We start from the raw sequence: 16,428 nt of genomic DNA on the forward strand, positions 1-16,428 counted from the left end.
GAGGTCTTTCTCTGTGTCCCAAGCCCTGGAGAATTCCATTCTCATGCCCAGCTCAGACCTTACTGTCTACCTGAAACAGTGACACATCACTGAATCAATGCGGCTCCTACCAAAGATGAAGCTTGGTTTCCCCTCATTCCTTGCTTGAAATGAATGGTTCTCAAACTTTATTGAGATTCAGAATCACCTGGGGGGACTTCTAAACTATGACTGCTGGCCCAGCACCAGAATTACCAATTCAGAAGGTATGGAGGGAGGCCCGAGGATTTGCATTTCTAACAAGTTCCCAGGTGATGCTGATGCTGCTGGTCCATATCAGCCCAGTACAAACCAGCACCATCTGGTCTCCAGGTAAGCTAGGTCATTCGTCAGGTACTTCAAAAGAATGCAGTAGGGACAACTTCATCCTTCTTTATATAAATTGTTTAAAAGTTTTTAATTAATTGGAGGATGCATAAAAGAACCTAAAACAGGGGTGCCTGGGTGGTTCAGTCGTTAAGCGTCTGCCTTCGGCTCAGGTCATGATCCCAGGGTCCTGGGATCGAGCCCCACATCGGGCTCCCTGCTCTGTCGGAAGCCTGCTTCTCCCTCTCCCACTCCCCTTGCTTGTGTTCCCTCTCTCACTGTCTCTCTCTCTCTGTCAAATAAATGAATAATTTTTTTTTAAAAAAGAACCTAAAACAGGTTCACCAAATGGTTGAAAGTGATTCCTTTCAATAATAAGTGGGCCAAAACAAAAAGATACAAAGATAGATTTAAGTCATTGTAATATATCTAAAAAATCTGCAGCTTATTCATTTTAAACAAACTTTTATTTTCAACTTCAAAATGCTGTCATATCTCTCAAATATATGATGAAATTGGAACAAAACCAGTGGTGATAAAATTTTGAAAGACAAATAAATATCAGAAAATTTCCATTCCTCGAAGAGAAAATTCATTGTGGCTTTCTTCGTTCATGTCTTTCTATGCCTCTGAACTGTAGATGAAATAAGAGACAATTAACAATTCAACTGGATTAAAATGCAACAGTGACTTTCTAAGCCTAAGAATAGGCAATCCTATCTATGTTTCAGCTAAAAGGAGAAATCACGTATCCCTCTTGTAACCCAGACCCCTGGGTAAAAGGGTGCTTTTACATAATCTGATGTCCTCAATTCTGTGACACACCAAACTCAATGGCTATTTGTCAAACCAAAAAGGTTAGTTTGTTTCATTGTGAGGCAACATCCTGGTATTTAGGTACTGCTTTGATTTTAATAGTCTGTGCTCTATGCATAAACAACACTCCTTTACCTCCCAGACCCCAGGTTCCAATATCTGTAAAAGAAGAAAGTTAAAGAAAAGGACAGAATATGTTGGATACTAGATTGAGTTAATTACCAATCCAGTGATAAACAATAATCTTACCATGACTATTGTTTTTTTTCTTTTCACTGCCCCCTGAAATATACACATTTACAACTGAACAAACGGTTAGGCATCAGTCATTGAATGTGGTCCTAAATAAAATTCTTACCATGCCTGTGTTAGTCACATTCTCAAAGGAATTCTCTCCTACTTAGTATAAGAGACCATATTTCTGTGGCTATATGATGAAAGCCCAGCTAGTGTTCATTTACATTCCTTTAGCCCTGTGTTCTGGTAACTGTTCTAAACAAATATTGGTCTCTGCTACCAGGGCTGACACATTTCCCACCTATTGAAGACTTACAGCTACAACTGAAAGGACTTGAAACTGTGAATGAAGTGCATTTCGGAATATGCTGCATTCTATACCAATATACAAAATTAACATTAAACTGGCTCACAGAACTAAGTTTTTGACATTGATTTTGTTCTTTACTTCATTGAGAAAATTTAGAAGCATAATTGATTTTATGTCATGCATGGCTGGATGATACACAAAGCTACACACAGATACCTGGGTTCTCAGGAACTGCTCTCTTCTGGGTCCAGATCCTTTTCCGGTCCTTTTTCAGGTTGTTCATTTCTGATCACTTCTACTTTCTTTTCCTCACCTCTAGCTTCTCGGGCCTCATCATCAGAGCTTTCATACTTATATTCACTGGCTTCATTGGTGAAGAATAATATGGACTTCGGGACCAGAACTTCACGGAAAAAATAGCCCAATTTATAATCGGTGGCACATCGAGTACTCTGCCCTCAGGAGAATCAGGAGGATAGAAGTAGGTGAAGAAAGAATAGCTGGGCATCTTCCTAGTGGTGGATATGATACTTCTGCGGCCCTCACGTTTCTGCAGCTTGCTCATTTTCACGGTGACATTTTTCCCCTCTTTCCAGTAGATCTCATACCCTGTGCTGCTGATAATTTCTGGCCCTTTGGAGAAGAAGGGATCAGAATTATCTGGGTCTGATCGCATTTGGTATTTTTTCGTCAGGACTTCTTTGAAAACGTATTCGTTTGACTTGAAGATAAATTCTATGGTGAAGCTCATTGGTTCCTCGAACCCTGGAAATTTGATTTTTACATCTTTCAAGTGCTCTAGTACAAGTTCATCATTTTTTGGGGTCATCTTCCCAAGGATCTTCACATTTTTAAAAGCTGTCAACCAAAAGTGAGGTATGCCATTTGTTTGCACTTTTCGCACAGGCTCTCTTTCCATTTCCTCCCACGCATCTTCCTGGACACCTACTTGCCATTGACATTCACCTTCTGTGGGCTCATGGATTGCATTGACAATCTCAGATCTCTTTTTTTTTTTTTTAAAGATTTTATTTATTTATTTGACAGAGAGAGACACAGTGAGAGAGGGAACACAAGCAGGAAGAGTGGGAGAAGGAGAAGCGAAGCAGTCTTCCCGCAGAGCAGGGAGCCCGATGTGGGGCTCGATTCCAAGACCCTGGGATCATGACCTGAGCCAAAGGCAGATGCTTAATGACTGAGCCACCCAGGCGCCCCGACAATCTCAGATCTCTTATCAAACAAAGGTTGGTAGAAGGTGGCATACTTTTTCTCTAGATTGTGAAAATCTCTATAGAATTGAGCTTCTACTTGTTCATATTAGACCTGGAGGTTTTTGAGAGCTTTGACCCGCAGCTTATCTGCTAAAGGCAAGTGCTGAGCACCACCTGCCTTTGAGCTGGGTGCCCCAAGAGGGGCTGCAAGAGCCTGAGGACTTGACGGCCACTTGCCAACTTGGACCTTGTCAGGGGCAGAGGCCCCATCCTCCCAGGACTCGGAGGAATCGCCCAGGCCCTCGCCCTCTTTGACCCGGGCCTCTGTTGCAGGTTCCTCTGCCTTTTGGGATACAGCCTCCTCGGTTGTTTCCTGCGGCCCCCAGGGGGAGTTGCCCTTTGCCTCTTACTCGCCCACCCAGATCTCTGCTTCCTCTCTCGGATGCTCCTGATGCTGGGGAGCTGGTTCTTCTCCTGGGTCTTCCACCTTTGGAGGCGTGGGTCCCTCTCCACGGTCCTCAGGCTCCTGGGAGTGGCGCCTGACCACCACACGGCCTGCGTGGGGCCAGACCAGGACATGTTCGTTATCATGGGAACGGTGTAGAAGGGAGTGGACCAGAGCCCTGAAGAGGGACCAAAAGCTCATCATGGGGGGCCTGAGGAGTAGCCACGGTGACTTCTGGGACTTCTGCGCCATCTTGGCCAGTGCCTTCCTCCTCTTCACTCTCTTCCTCTTCCTCCCCATTCTCTTCCTCGTTTTCTCCTCTTCTTCTGACTCATACTGAGACTCCTCCTCCTTCCCAAACTCAAACTCGAACTCTGGAGACTGGTACTCATAGTCGTCCTGGTCCCTGAACTCGAGCTCCTCTTCTTTCTCTTCTTCCTCATCCTCTGCCCCCTCCTCCTCCTCTTCTAGCAGCTTTACATCCCAGCTCTTTTCCATGGCCTGGGAAGTCTTCTGCCCACCTTCCTTCTCAGGAAGGGCTCCGGAAAACCCTTCAGGAGCCAGGAAGGCTGTACCCTCCTCGACTCCATCCACCCCTTCTGAGGAGGACACCGGGACCCCAAGGGTTCTGGGGTCCTGGTCATCTCTGATCAGACTTTGCTCCTTTGTGGCAGACATGGCAGGAGGGACTCACCAGTCAGTGCAACTGGGGCTTTGATCGGGCTGCAGCGACAAATGCCGTGGAGATGGCGGCCGCTGAAGTGACTGCCCCTGAGGGGAGGCTGTTGCCCGCAGGGCCTGTCGGGAGGGGGTGAGGGTGGCAGAGAAGATGGCTTCAGAGGGTTCAACACTTTGTAAAGGTGCCCATGGAAGCCCCGTGACAGGAGGCGCAAAGGGGCAGCCCAAGGAGTAGCCAACCAAGACTGTGCCTGAGGTGGCAGTGGACAAGGCAAGGAACAATTCGGTTGGGCTGGTGATGGAAGGTGGGACTTGGAAGGGTTAACAAAGTGGTACATCCTCCATCATGAGCTCAAAGCTCATTTGTTGAGAAGCAATGATCGATATGCTTGAGGTCCAATGGGTGATGGTGGACTTCAGCTTCCCTCTAGGCCCTAGAGTACTATATGAGTTACTCTTTAATCCCACACAAGTCCCCACTCTTATAGTCTAGTTTTCAGACAAATCAGTGTCCAGATATGAGAGTACTTTGGTTTGTTTCTGGTTTTCCTCCTCGGGTGGCTCATACCAATAGAAATCAGTTATATTTTTTTAAGCTATTAATCAAATAGCTATAATGGTAGTAACCTCCCATAAGAGAGGGACAGAGAATTTGGACAATTTGGCATCATTAACACTACTTGTGAGAGAGGAGGGGAGATGGTGAAAGAGTAGGGGGACCCTAGATTCTTCTGGTCCCTTGATTTCAGCTTCATAGCTATCATATCATTCTGAACACCTGTGAATTAAACTGGAGATCTAAGAAAAGATTTGCTGCAATTCTACGAATAGAAAAATGACCACTTTTTTGCAGGATAGGAGGTGTGGAGAAGTGAAGCTGAGTGGATATATCGGAAGATAGCCAAGGGGGGCAGTAGCCCCTGTAAGCTGGCTACTGGAAAGTTATATAGCAGTGGAGCCCAAAATTAGAACTTTTAGAAGTCTGCTCTGGTGAGGGACATTTCTGCCTAAAAGGTGCTCAGGTGGTGAAGGGAGGCAGAACCCTAGGTGAGACAGTGTGGTCTCAGGATCCCTGGGGTTACAGAAAGAACAGGGGTGCCTGAGTGTGGCAGAGTTCCCCATCATTGGAGCGGGGAAGCCAGCTGCAATCAGTAAGCCCAGGAGTGCGCTTTCAGCTCAGTGTTGCCATAAACTGTGAACTGCGCAGGATCGGGCAAACACTCTCCCAAATTAGTAAGATTGATAAACCCCTGGCCAGACGTTCAAAAAGAAAAGAGAAAGGGCCCAAATTAGTAAAATCATGAATGAAACAAGAGAGATCACAACCAACACCAAGGAAATACAATTATAAGAACATATTATGAGCAACTATATGCCAACAAATTAGGCAATCTGGAAGAAATGGATGCATTCCTAGAAACATATAAACTACCAAAACTGAAACATGAAGAAATAGAAAACCTGAGCAGACCCATAACCAGCAAGGAAATGGAAGCAGTAATCAAAAGTTTCCCAACAAACAAGAGCCCAGGGCAAGATGGCTTCCCAGGGGAATTCTACCAAACATTTAAAGAAGAATTAATACCTATTCTTCTGAAACTGTTCCAAAAAACAGAAATGGAAGGAAAACTTCTAAACTCATTTTATGAGGCCAACATTACCTTAATCCCTAAACCAGACAAGGACCCCACCAAAAAGGAAAAATACAGAACAATATCCCTGATGAACATGGATGCAATAATTCTCACCAAGATACTAGCCAATAGGATCCAATAGTACATTAAAAGGATTATTCACTGTAAACATTGTCAAATTCACACTGAGCCTCTAAAGAATGAGTAAAAAGAGAAGGACTATTTCTCTAAAGGTAACTATGACAGATATTGAAAAGGGCAGTCTTCCTATGGTGATTTCTGAGCAAACAGTCTCAGACTTTCTGTTGCTTTCAGCCCCACTAAGCCAAAACCTCAAATGTAAATAATTCTTAAAATTATGGAGAAGTAAAACACTGTTTCATTCTTATTTTGAAAAGTAAAATGTTTTTAATGGAAATTTTTTTTGCAAAAAAAAGGATAGTAAATTATTTTCAAAATACCACATTTTAGAAAATAATTATTGATACATTCCCTTCATCACTCCTACCAAATATGAATGATTTTAACTTTACTCTGGTCTTACAAAGGAAGGGAGCATAATATTGCCATAAATCATTGATTTTAATTTGGAATGAAATGTAGAAATCTTCTAATCAAACTCCTTCATAAAGACAATAAAAGTGAGTCACAATCCCAGTCTGAGGTCTCATGTTGGTTTTATAAATGTCTTCCTGATGTGACCTTGCTGTGTTTCTGATATTTCTAGGCCTCGATTTTATCATCTGTCAAATTAGAGAAATGATACCCTAGTTACATCATAACCCTTTATCAGGGTTAGTATCCAAAACAAATATCTTCTCCCATTCCACTGGTTGCCTTTTAGTTTTGTTGATTTTCCCCTTCGTGTGCAAAAGCTTTTGATTTTGATGTAGTCCCAGTAGTTTATTTTTGCTTTTGTTTTCCTTGCCTCAGGAGACATATCTAGAAAGAAGTGGTTACAGCTGATGTCAAAGAGGTTACTGCATGTATTCTCCTCTAAGATTTTTATGGTTTCATGTCTCACATTTAGGTCTTTTATCCATTTTGGGTTTATTTTTCTGTATGGTATAAGAAAATGGTCCAGTTTCATTTTTTTTTTTATTTTGCATATAGTTGTCCAGTTTTTCCCACACCATTTGTTGAAGAGACTGTCTTTTCCCCTTTGGATATTCTTTCCTGTTTTGTCGAGGATTAATTAACCATATAGTTGTGGGTTCATTTCTGGGGTTTCTTTTTTGTTCTATTGATCTATGTGTCTATTTTGTGCCAGTACCATACTGTTTTGATTACTAAAGCTTTGGAGTATAACTTGAAATCTGGAATTGTGATAGCTTCAGGTTTGTTTTTCTTTCTCCTGATTGCTTTGGGTATTCAGGGTCTTGTGTGGTTCTGTACAAATTCTAGGATTTTTTGTTCTAGTTCTGTCAAAAATGCTGTTGATATTTTGATAGGAATTGCATTAAATTTTTAGTTTGTTTTGGAGAGTATGTACTTTTAACAATATTGTCATTTTAATTACTGTGTATTTTGGTCTGGACCTCCTTTGGTTGATTTGGTTGGGAGCTCTCTGTGCCTCCTTGATTGGGTATCTCTTTCCTTCCCCCAGATTTGGAACATTTTCATCTATTATCTTTGCATGTCCATAGGATGAGGTGAATTTGGATTCTCTTATTCTGCCAACCTAGAATTTCTTATCTGATGTAGCTAGAAGGCTAAATTAGCACTTGATCTTGTGAATTACCAAATTACAGATTTCATTTAGTTCCCAGCGTTGACAGGTCATATTTGTCAGTTAGTCACTGAAATAAAAAGAATAAGTATTTAAGAATAGGAAAATTGACAGAATTAATACCTCAAGCTCAAAATGCCCATTGATCCCCTCTTGACTACAGAAAGAGTCCCTCTCTTTGTCCAATGTGGCTCTCTTTTGTGTAAATACACAGTACATTCTTTGCTTGTAAAATTTAATTTGCAAGAAGAAGCCAATTTTCCTACTGTCACCACCCCACACTCGTTAATGTCTCCAGACATACAACTAGACTAAGATACCACCATTTACCCCCAAACTGGGGTGTAGGATCAAATATCAACTCAAAAGTAAGAGAAAAATATTTACACATTAAAAGAACTATGAAACTAGGGGTGACTGGGTGACTCAGTAGGTTGAGCATCTGATTCTTGATTTCAGCTCAGGTCATGACCTCAGGGTTGTCAGATCAAACCTCACATTGGGCTCCACACTGGACTGGAGCCTGCGTGGGATTTCTCTCCCTATCCCTCTGCCACTCCCCCTCCCACATCTCACATGTGTGTGTTATCTCTCTCTTAAAAAAAGAACTCTGAAACTATGGAACTTTGAACTGTGGAATTTCTAAAATAAAATTCTGAGCAAGTTGTGTGAAAATGGATTGTTATGGTGTTAATCCAAAGAGGGAGATACTTAATTTTAGATCTGATTGAATTTATTGATATGGTTACACTTCCTAGAGATTCTATATCCAATGTGTTAGCCTCAGCAGCTTTACACAAGACTTAAATTATTGTTTTAAATATAAATTTCAAAAAAGATCTTGCACCTCCATAGTCAACCAATCAATTTCATCTTAGGGAGAATGTATTTCCAGAAAGCAGAACTGAACAGCAGTTAGGAATGGGGTGAATGGAGTACAGGGGCTGTGGAGACTTTGGGTGGGGGAAGAGAATCAAGAACAGTAGATGAAAAGGAAGAGAATTAATACTTGCTGAATCCTGGTTATATGCCAAGCACTGTATAGGAGCTTTTGGACACCACCTCTACATTTCACTTGGTACTGCTGATAACCACGTGATGTGGGGATTGTTATCATTTCACCATAGAGTGAAGAAACTGAGGTTCTGGGACATTAAGAAACTTGCCCCAAATTACATTTACTACATAACAAAGACATGATAGAAGCATAGGACTCTAGAGCACAGAACGGGTGAGTCTGCAAGGGCAGGGCTGCCCTTCTTATATATCAGAGACAGATCCTATAGTTACTACCAGCTAGCAAAGCTCAGCTGAATCAGATGCATAAGAAAACAAGCTCTACCATTGTCTGACTATGCCACCAGAGGGCACAGATTTAGAAGTTTTCTTTCTGGATCGTCTTTTACTGTTTCTTCTGTAGTGACTGGCTATAGTTGAGAGAGCATACTATGTGTTTATACCAGAAGTGATCATAGACTGACTTCAGTGTCTGGAGATCTGAGCTTTCCACTGCCTTGGTGTGAAACACATGAACCTGTGGCCATCCCATATGTGAGGTGTGCCCTTTCCTTTTCAGATGGGTAGTTAGAAAGATCCCTTGGGTTCAGGGCTGATATTGAACATTTACCTCTGAAACCCCAGTGCTGAGTATGGTACTTTTCACATAGTAGGAACTCTGTCTGTTTGAGAAGAAACAATGTTACAGCAAAATTATCCTCTATCTAGTCGCTGTCTTATTAAAATCCCCCAGTGGCTTTTTAATGCCCTCAATGTAAAGTATGCACTGTTTAATGTGGATTCCACATCCCCCCATAGACTGTGATCTAGGCTTATCTCAAACTAGTCTCTATTCCCCTAAAGCCCAGCCTTCACTTAACATGTACACATCCTTAATATAGTCCTGAAACAGTGTCTGGAATTAGATGCTTCACATCATGCCCTGGGGCATATGGTAAATACTCAATAAACAAGAATTGTTGTAACTACTACTACTACTACTACTACTACTACCACCGGACCTAGAAACCGGCAGAGGCAAGATGGAACTCAGGTCTTCTGACTGAGTCTAGTGCTTTTTGCTCCCACTGCTTCTTTGCAGCACACAGTTCAGTACACAGTTAATACTGGACAGTGAAGTCTTTGATTCCACTCTCCTTGGCTCCTTCTGCATCCTCTTTTATTTCTGTGACCCAGAATATGGTACAGGGAATTTTAGTGACCAGAGGATAGGGCTGGTTTCCGTGAGCAGATATAGATGTGTGCAGCATCAGAAGTCTAGAGTTGGAAGCTACATTTGACATCATCTCCTTCAAGTCAATGCATAAATAATTTCTATAGCACCTGTTAGAGAGGCTCATCCAGCCTCTGCCTTTATGTACTTTCCCTTAAAAGATTACCAATCCCAACACTGGCCCTGATGCATAAAATGGTCTTGATCCTTCTGCCTCTTGCCAGTTTTGCCCATGGTCTTCATCCTGCCTGCTGAACAGACACATTTCCTAGCATGAATCTGGACCTGCCAGCTCTGATAATTATCTTTCTCTTTTGTTATAGATGAAGGATTTGGCAGCTAAAGCAATCATTCAAAGTTCCATCTTTATCATTTTTCACTTTGTTCCTTTTGGCCTTGGTTTTGTGTATCAGCTTTGAAAATATCATCCCAGGGTTAATTCCGGGGTTAATGAGTAACTAAGAGTGCTCTACTTTTGCAATATGGGGCATGTTATAAAGATGGAAAGATTTTGCTTTCTGAGAGATGCAAGTAGCTTCTTGGACATGTGCTGTAAGTACTTTTTTTCTCTCTCTTTGGGAACTTTGGACATCTTTATCAGCAAGTCAGAATCCCAGATAACTATGTGCTCCATATTCCTAGCTCCAGAGGCCAAGGTCTAAGTGTGGTCATCTGATAATTGACCTCTTACCAGCTTCTGCAACTTTTACAGAGAGAGGATTCTGATAACATGTAGAGATTAGATAGAGGCATAGAAGCAGGGGGTTGGAGTGGGAGAAACTGGAGATAGCGTAACCTGCTAGGAGCTGGTGAAGTAGTTGAGGCCATGAGCTGAGGCAGTGGCAGGAGAAAGGAGATGTTTTCAGAGACACTTAGTAGGTAGTACTCAGAAGGCATCATGACTCAATAGATGTAGGTACTAAGAATGAAGAAAGACCCTAGGATGACTCTGAGGTTTCTGGCATGGGAGTCTCAGTAGATAGTGATATAGAATGAAGATGAAGGAGCAGGCTTGAGAGCTAAGGAGATGTTATATTTACCTTTGGAAACTTTGAGATTTCCAAATTGAAACTGAGGCATGTGTGGAATATTCTGGTGGCTATATCCAGTAGGCAGTTGGACAAATATCTGGTAACACAGGATAGTCATCTGCACTACAGTATGTAGTTTTGGGTGGTGGCAGATGAATTCCTAGGAGTGGATGAGATCACTCAGGAAAAGGATGGAGGACTGCGTAAGAACTCCTGTCCTGACTCCATGGATCTTTTCCTTCTGATTACTCATGTCCATGGTCACTGGATTCCACAGCCAAAATCTTTACTCCACTGCCTTGTACATTTCCAGGCTCAGAGAATACTACACCATATTGTTTGGCTTCTATTCTAATAATAAAAAAATAACATGAGTAAGTGTAAGAATAATAGTGTTAAGATGTCTTGTAATTTAGAAATAACTCTTTAGATAATACTGGTGGTGAGAGGGATCTAAACTGCAAAAAGTTACACTTTCATCTTTCTGTTGTTTGGAAATATTTCTTTGACTTCTGTGCATTGCATTGATGCTTTACTTTCAGCTCATTATCTTGTACATGGCTCCTTAAACCTTCCATCCCAACCAAAATATTGTGTGAAAGTTATTCTCCTTTGTCTGTTATCCAAAGGAATGTACAGATATTCTCTCATCTAATCTCTTGGAGATTTTATTTTAAGAAAAATGCTAAATTAAAAAAATCCAAAATTCTAATTTACAAAAATTAACATAAGCAGAGGGAGTTCCAGTTTTATCAAAGGATACCTCCCTCTCTAAAAGGCTGCCTCTGGTTGAAATAAAAAATAATTTTTCATAAATGTAATTTCCTCACAGAGTTTTCATATGTTGCTAGTACATTTGAAAGATAGTCCATGCCATTGATGGCCCCAGCAAGCCACCTTTCCTACTCTCTGTCCCTATTAGATGTGTCTTCATTTGTTCAGAGGAGAGAGGCCTCCACATAGTCCCTGGTGAGCACACCATTAAATATTTTCTATTGTTTTACTGATCATGATGGACAATTATTATGTTTCTGGCTAAGGCTTTTCATCCAGCTAAGAGCCCCCAGTGGTTCTCTCACCTTATCTCTTATAGATTATCTTCCTTCCAAAATGCCAGTGTTCCTCTATCTGGTTTTCTTGGTACTTGAACTTCATTGTGCACCACCTAACAGATCTGAAGGCAAAGTAACCACCTGCAATTCCTCCCAACAAAATGCCACTTTCTATAAGATGTCATCCATCAATGCTGACTTTGCATTTAACCTGTACCGGAGGTTCACTATGGAGACCCCAGATCGGAACATCTTCTTTTCCCCTGTGAGCATTTCTGCAGCTTTGGCCATGCTCTCCTTTGGGGCTTACTACAGCACCAAAACTCAAATACTGGAAAGCTTGGGGTTTAACCTTACAGACACCCCGATGGCAGAGATCCAGCAGGGCTTCCAGCACCTGATCTGTTCACTGAATTTTCCAAAGAAAGAGTTAGAATTACAAATGGGAAATACCCTCTTCATTGGGAAGCAGCTGAAGCCACTGGCACAGTTCTTGGATGATGCCAAGAGCCTCTATGCGACTGAGGTATTTTCTACCGACTTCTCCAATGTTTCTGCAGCCCAGCAGGAGATCAATAGTCATGTGGAGAAGCAAACCAAAGGGAAAGTTGTAGGCCTCATCCAAGACCTCAAACCAAACACCATCATGGTCCTGGTGTACTATATTCACTTTAAAGGTAAGGCTCTAAGATATGCATTCCTAGGTCACTGTTCCCATAATTTGGTGGGGTTCTCTGGGGAGCTCATAGTCTTTTCTCACTGACAGCAGTAGGTGTCCCTCATACCACAGTGATCTGATCCACAGTATATTGCTGTGTGTAGTTTTGGATCTTCCAGGAGGGACACATAGCTCTGTGGATGAACCCAGGAAATTTCTAGGAAGAGGGCACTCTCAGAGAGGTGAGTGACAATGATATGAACATCCTACTCACATCTAGCTAGAGAATCATGGTTTCTAAAAGATTTGGTTGGACGAGCTTGTGCTTGGAAGGTAAATAGACTTGGGTTTAAACCCTACTATGACCCTCACTTGCTGTGCATGCTTGGGCATGTTACATAAATATTTCTATCGTGTACAATGCACCCACTATGTGCTAAGCACCATGCTACATGTGTGGTTTGCACACATTGTCTCATCTAATCCTCATAAGGGCCCAAGTTCACAGCTAATGAGTTTCAGAGCTGGTTTTCCCACCCAGGTTTGTCTGATTCTAAAGCTCATGCTTGTAACAACAAGAAACATGTGACTCTCTTCTGAAGGTGCTGTGCCCAAATGATTTCTCCTGGTTCTACAGCACATGTCAGCCATGTTTGGTGGAGGAGTGAACAATTCTTGGCCACAAACCACACACTTGTAGACGGATAAAACGGCAGAACAGATCTGTTGTCTCATTTCACCCTGTGTGTTGGATGTGCTTATACCTTTTTACGGAAGAAGAAACTGTGGCTCTGATGGGTTTAGTGTAAGTATAGTGGTTTTGGACATAGATGGAACAGCTGTTGAGCATGGAGTCCAACAGTCCTGGGTGTGACTCCTGGCTCTGCCATGGGCTAGCTGGGAGACCATGTAAAGTCACTTTCTCTCCCTGGACCTCACTCACTTGTAAAACTGGTTGACAGTAGGTATCTACCTCTGTGGTGGTCTTAATTCCCAAATGAGATAACTGATGGAAAAAGTCACACTGGCATTAATACTGGTTTAAAAAAAGAACTCTTTTCTCTCTGTATGTTAAGCCCAGTGGGCAAATCCTTTTGATCCATTCAAGACAGAAGAGGGTTCCAGCTTCTCAGTGGACAAAACCACAACAGTGCAAGTGCCCATGATGCACCAGATGGAACAATACTATCACTTGGTGGATACGGAGCTGAACTGCACAGTGCTTCAAATGGACTACAGCAAAAATGCTCTGGCACTCTTTGTCCTTCCCAAAGAGGGTCAGATGGAGTGGGTGGAAGGGTCCATGTCATCTAAAACACTGAAGAAGTGGAACCGCTTACTGCAGAAGGGGTAAACATCTTAGATGATTTGAGAAGTAGAGGGTGGGTATGATGTTACAGGTGAGACAGAGTTCAGCAGAAACCCAGAGGCAGGAGAATTAACTGGACCACTTAATAGCTGTGTGATGACTACTAAAGCATACCTAGATCATACTCTGTGTCAGTCCCTTTGCCAAGCACTTTACATACTTCACTACTTCATTTCTTTTAAGCACATCAACAAACCTGCAAAGAAGATAGTAACATAGGGATTTTTTCAAGTGAAGAGTCAGGGCTTGAAAGAGAAAATGAACTCTCCAAAGCCAGTCAGCTACAAAGTTGATGTCTTCCTAGAAGCCAGTTAGAGCTTAGGGGTGGTAGGATTTTGACATTAAGTAGATGAACAGCCATATTGGCTGGGAGTGTTAAATGGAAAACCATCGACATTCCCAGGTGCTACCAATTGACATTCATGTTGTTGACTCCCCAACCTTGGCCAACACCCCAGAGATGTTTCTTTTTTTACTATTAATGAGACACAGCTCCCTACTTCCAGTGCTATAGTCCAATATTGGTGGAAATAGAGTTCATTTATTTCAGGATAAATTCTGAGGTGCTGACACCATGTGTTGACCTAAATAGAAATTGTTGACAAAACCTAGGGGAGAAACAGAGCCCTATATAATACAATGGTGACAAACAGGAAGGGAATCATGAGCTTTGTGTGCTGATAACCATGTGTTACCTCTCCCTTTCCCCTACAGGTGGATTGACTTGTTTGTTCCAAAGTTTTCCATTTCTGCCACATATGACCTTGGAGCTATTTTTCTGAAGATGGGCATCCAGGACGCCTTTGCTGATAATGCCAATTTTCTTGGACTTATGGGTGACAATGGTCTTAAATTTTCCAATGTAAGTTGATAGATTGGAGTTCCTTGAATGTATGAGCTGGAAGGGCCATTAAGAGTCGGTTCATTCAATTCTCTCATTAATGAGGATTCTGAAACCCAGAGAGGCAGAATGACTCTTCCTATGCCAGATTGACTCCACAGTCATTCCCATTACCCCCAACAAGTCACTGTGACAGTTAATTCTATCCTTACCTTCATGTCCTAAAACAATTCTGATAGAAGACCTTAATGATGAGAATTAATTCTGGTGAGATAGAGCTCTGGAGGAGGTGGCAGGGGAAGAGAAAAGCATAAAATGTGATTTCTAGAGGCAGAAAGCCATGGAAAAATTGGTGGCTCCCTGACAGCTAGCTCTAAAATCACCAGACTGAGTGACTACACTTAGCCAAGTAGCCTTCATATTCAAGCACCATCAACAGTGTGATAAAGGGGTAGCCCTGTCTTTCCTTTTCCTTTCCTGCTTCCAAACTGTTCCAAAGACTTTTCCTGTTACTTGGGATCAGCAGTGTTTGTTCTTCCCCTCCTCACAGGCTGCCCACAAGGCTGTGCTGCACATTGGTGAAAGGGGAACTGAAGCTGTAGTTGTCCCTGAAGTCAGATTCCTGGATCAGCCTGAGATAACTCTCCTTCACCCTATCATCCAATTTGATAGATCCTTTCTGTTGTTGATTTTGGAGAAAAGTACCAGGAGCATTCTCTTTCTAGGGAAAGTTGTGGACCCAACAGAAGTATAATTGGGAAATAAGCTGTTGGCTAATTGTATGTGCTTGTTGCAATAAGAAATAAATAAATAGTATGGCTTAATGTGATCAATATGGGCTTGGACATGCTTTCCTTTATGCAGGGATGAAGATTGGACCCTATCCCAACTGCACTGGGTGTGAAAGAGGTCACTCCTATAACCAAATATTCAGATAGTCAATGAATGACTCATTACCCAAAGCACAAAAAGATACCATGTCAGTGCATTCCTCTTCGTCAAAATGCCTACCCTCCACAACCCTACGTTAGTTAGCTCCAGGAATTTGACTGAGCTGGCAAGTGCATCCTCTTCTGCCCTCTGGAGAATAGTTCAAATTCAGGTCAAACCCTCATATCCCATTCTTCTAACAAGATTCTAATAATGATTCTTGCTAGAACTGCCATTGTTGGGTTGTAAAATGGTGCTTCCACTCCAGGGCTGAGTAACAGACTGACAGTTACTGCTAGGGATCTGACATTTTTGACCTAACAAGTATGGGACAAAAGAGAAAAAGAGACAGATAAATTTCCCTGTACAAACCCACTTCCCCCCTAAATGTTTCCTTTTTGTTAATTTATAAACTTGGATTCGAAAAGGAAAGTCATTCATTCATACCATAGCTCATAGTCTTCATCTTCTGTATCTTAATCAGACTCCATTCCAAATATTGCATCCCTGTCTCACTTGCTCAAGTGCAAATCTCCTGGTTAGTCTTTCTTTTTGTCTTGATTCTTACTGAAATTTGATACTTCCCTATCCCCAGATTCTTCCCCTTACCTGTGTAGGCCATGCCACCCCTCCTCACCAAACTAGATTTCATCTTAGACAATATGTATTCAAAGTCCCAGTATTAGAATTCAGTATGCATAAATGGCACAGTTAGTGTTAATGATGTAGTGTCTGAAATTCTAGCCCTAAGGTGAAACTCTTCAGCAGCAGAGAAATAATAACAAATGCCTAAGTGCTTTTGCAGATACTGTGCTTCCAGGCCAAAATAAATATTTATATTTAGAAAAGTATGTAGCCCACAAATATTCTAGTGTTTTCTTATTAGACCCATTTGCATGGAGATTTGCTTAC

General features: G+C 41.9%; 1 protein-coding gene and 2 pseudogenes across 1 annotated transcript; 1 reads left to right on the forward strand and 2 right to left on the reverse strand.

Annotated features, from left to right (window-relative positions):
• Positions 1–1,932: 1,932 nt before the first annotated feature.
• On the reverse strand, positions 1,933–2,537 carry LOC148163009 (nucleosome assembly protein 1-like 1 pseudogene; annotated as a pseudogene).
• A 488-nt stretch (positions 2,538–3,025) lies between these two features.
• On the reverse strand, positions 3,026–4,042 carry LOC148163010 (uncharacterized; annotated as a pseudogene).
• Positions 4,043–10,180: 6,138 nt separating this feature from the next.
• SERPINA7 (serpin family A member 7) lies at positions 10,181–15,340 on the forward strand. Its single transcript, XM_028091955.2, has 5 exons — positions 10,181–10,187; positions 11,760–12,395; positions 13,453–13,726; positions 14,460–14,607; positions 15,137–15,340. Exons 1-5 carry the CDS (start codon positions 10,181–10,183, stop codon positions 15,338–15,340), a joined length of 1,269 nt encoding a protein of 422 aa, XP_027947756.1.
• The last annotated feature ends 1,088 nt before the right edge of the window (positions 15,341–16,428 follow it).

Source organism: Eumetopias jubatus, unplaced genomic scaffold, assembly GCF_037043125.1.
Source record: "Eumetopias jubatus isolate StellerSeaLion01/CBP00866 unplaced genomic scaffold, mEumJub1_p1.0 scaffold_11, whole genome shotgun sequence".
Taxonomy (NCBI): Eukaryota; Metazoa; Chordata; class Mammalia; order Carnivora; family Otariidae; genus Eumetopias; species Eumetopias jubatus.

Coding starts and splice junctions, on each gene's coding strand:
- SERPINA7 (XM_028091955.2), top strand. Junction 13,727..14,459: donor AACCGCTTACTGCAGAAGGG/GTAAACATCTTA, acceptor TTTCCCCTACAG/GTGGATTGACTTGTTTGTTC. Junction 14,608..15,136: donor ATGGTCTTAAATTTTCCAAT/GTAAGTTGATAG, acceptor CCCTCCTCACAG/GCTGCCCACAAGGCTGTGCT.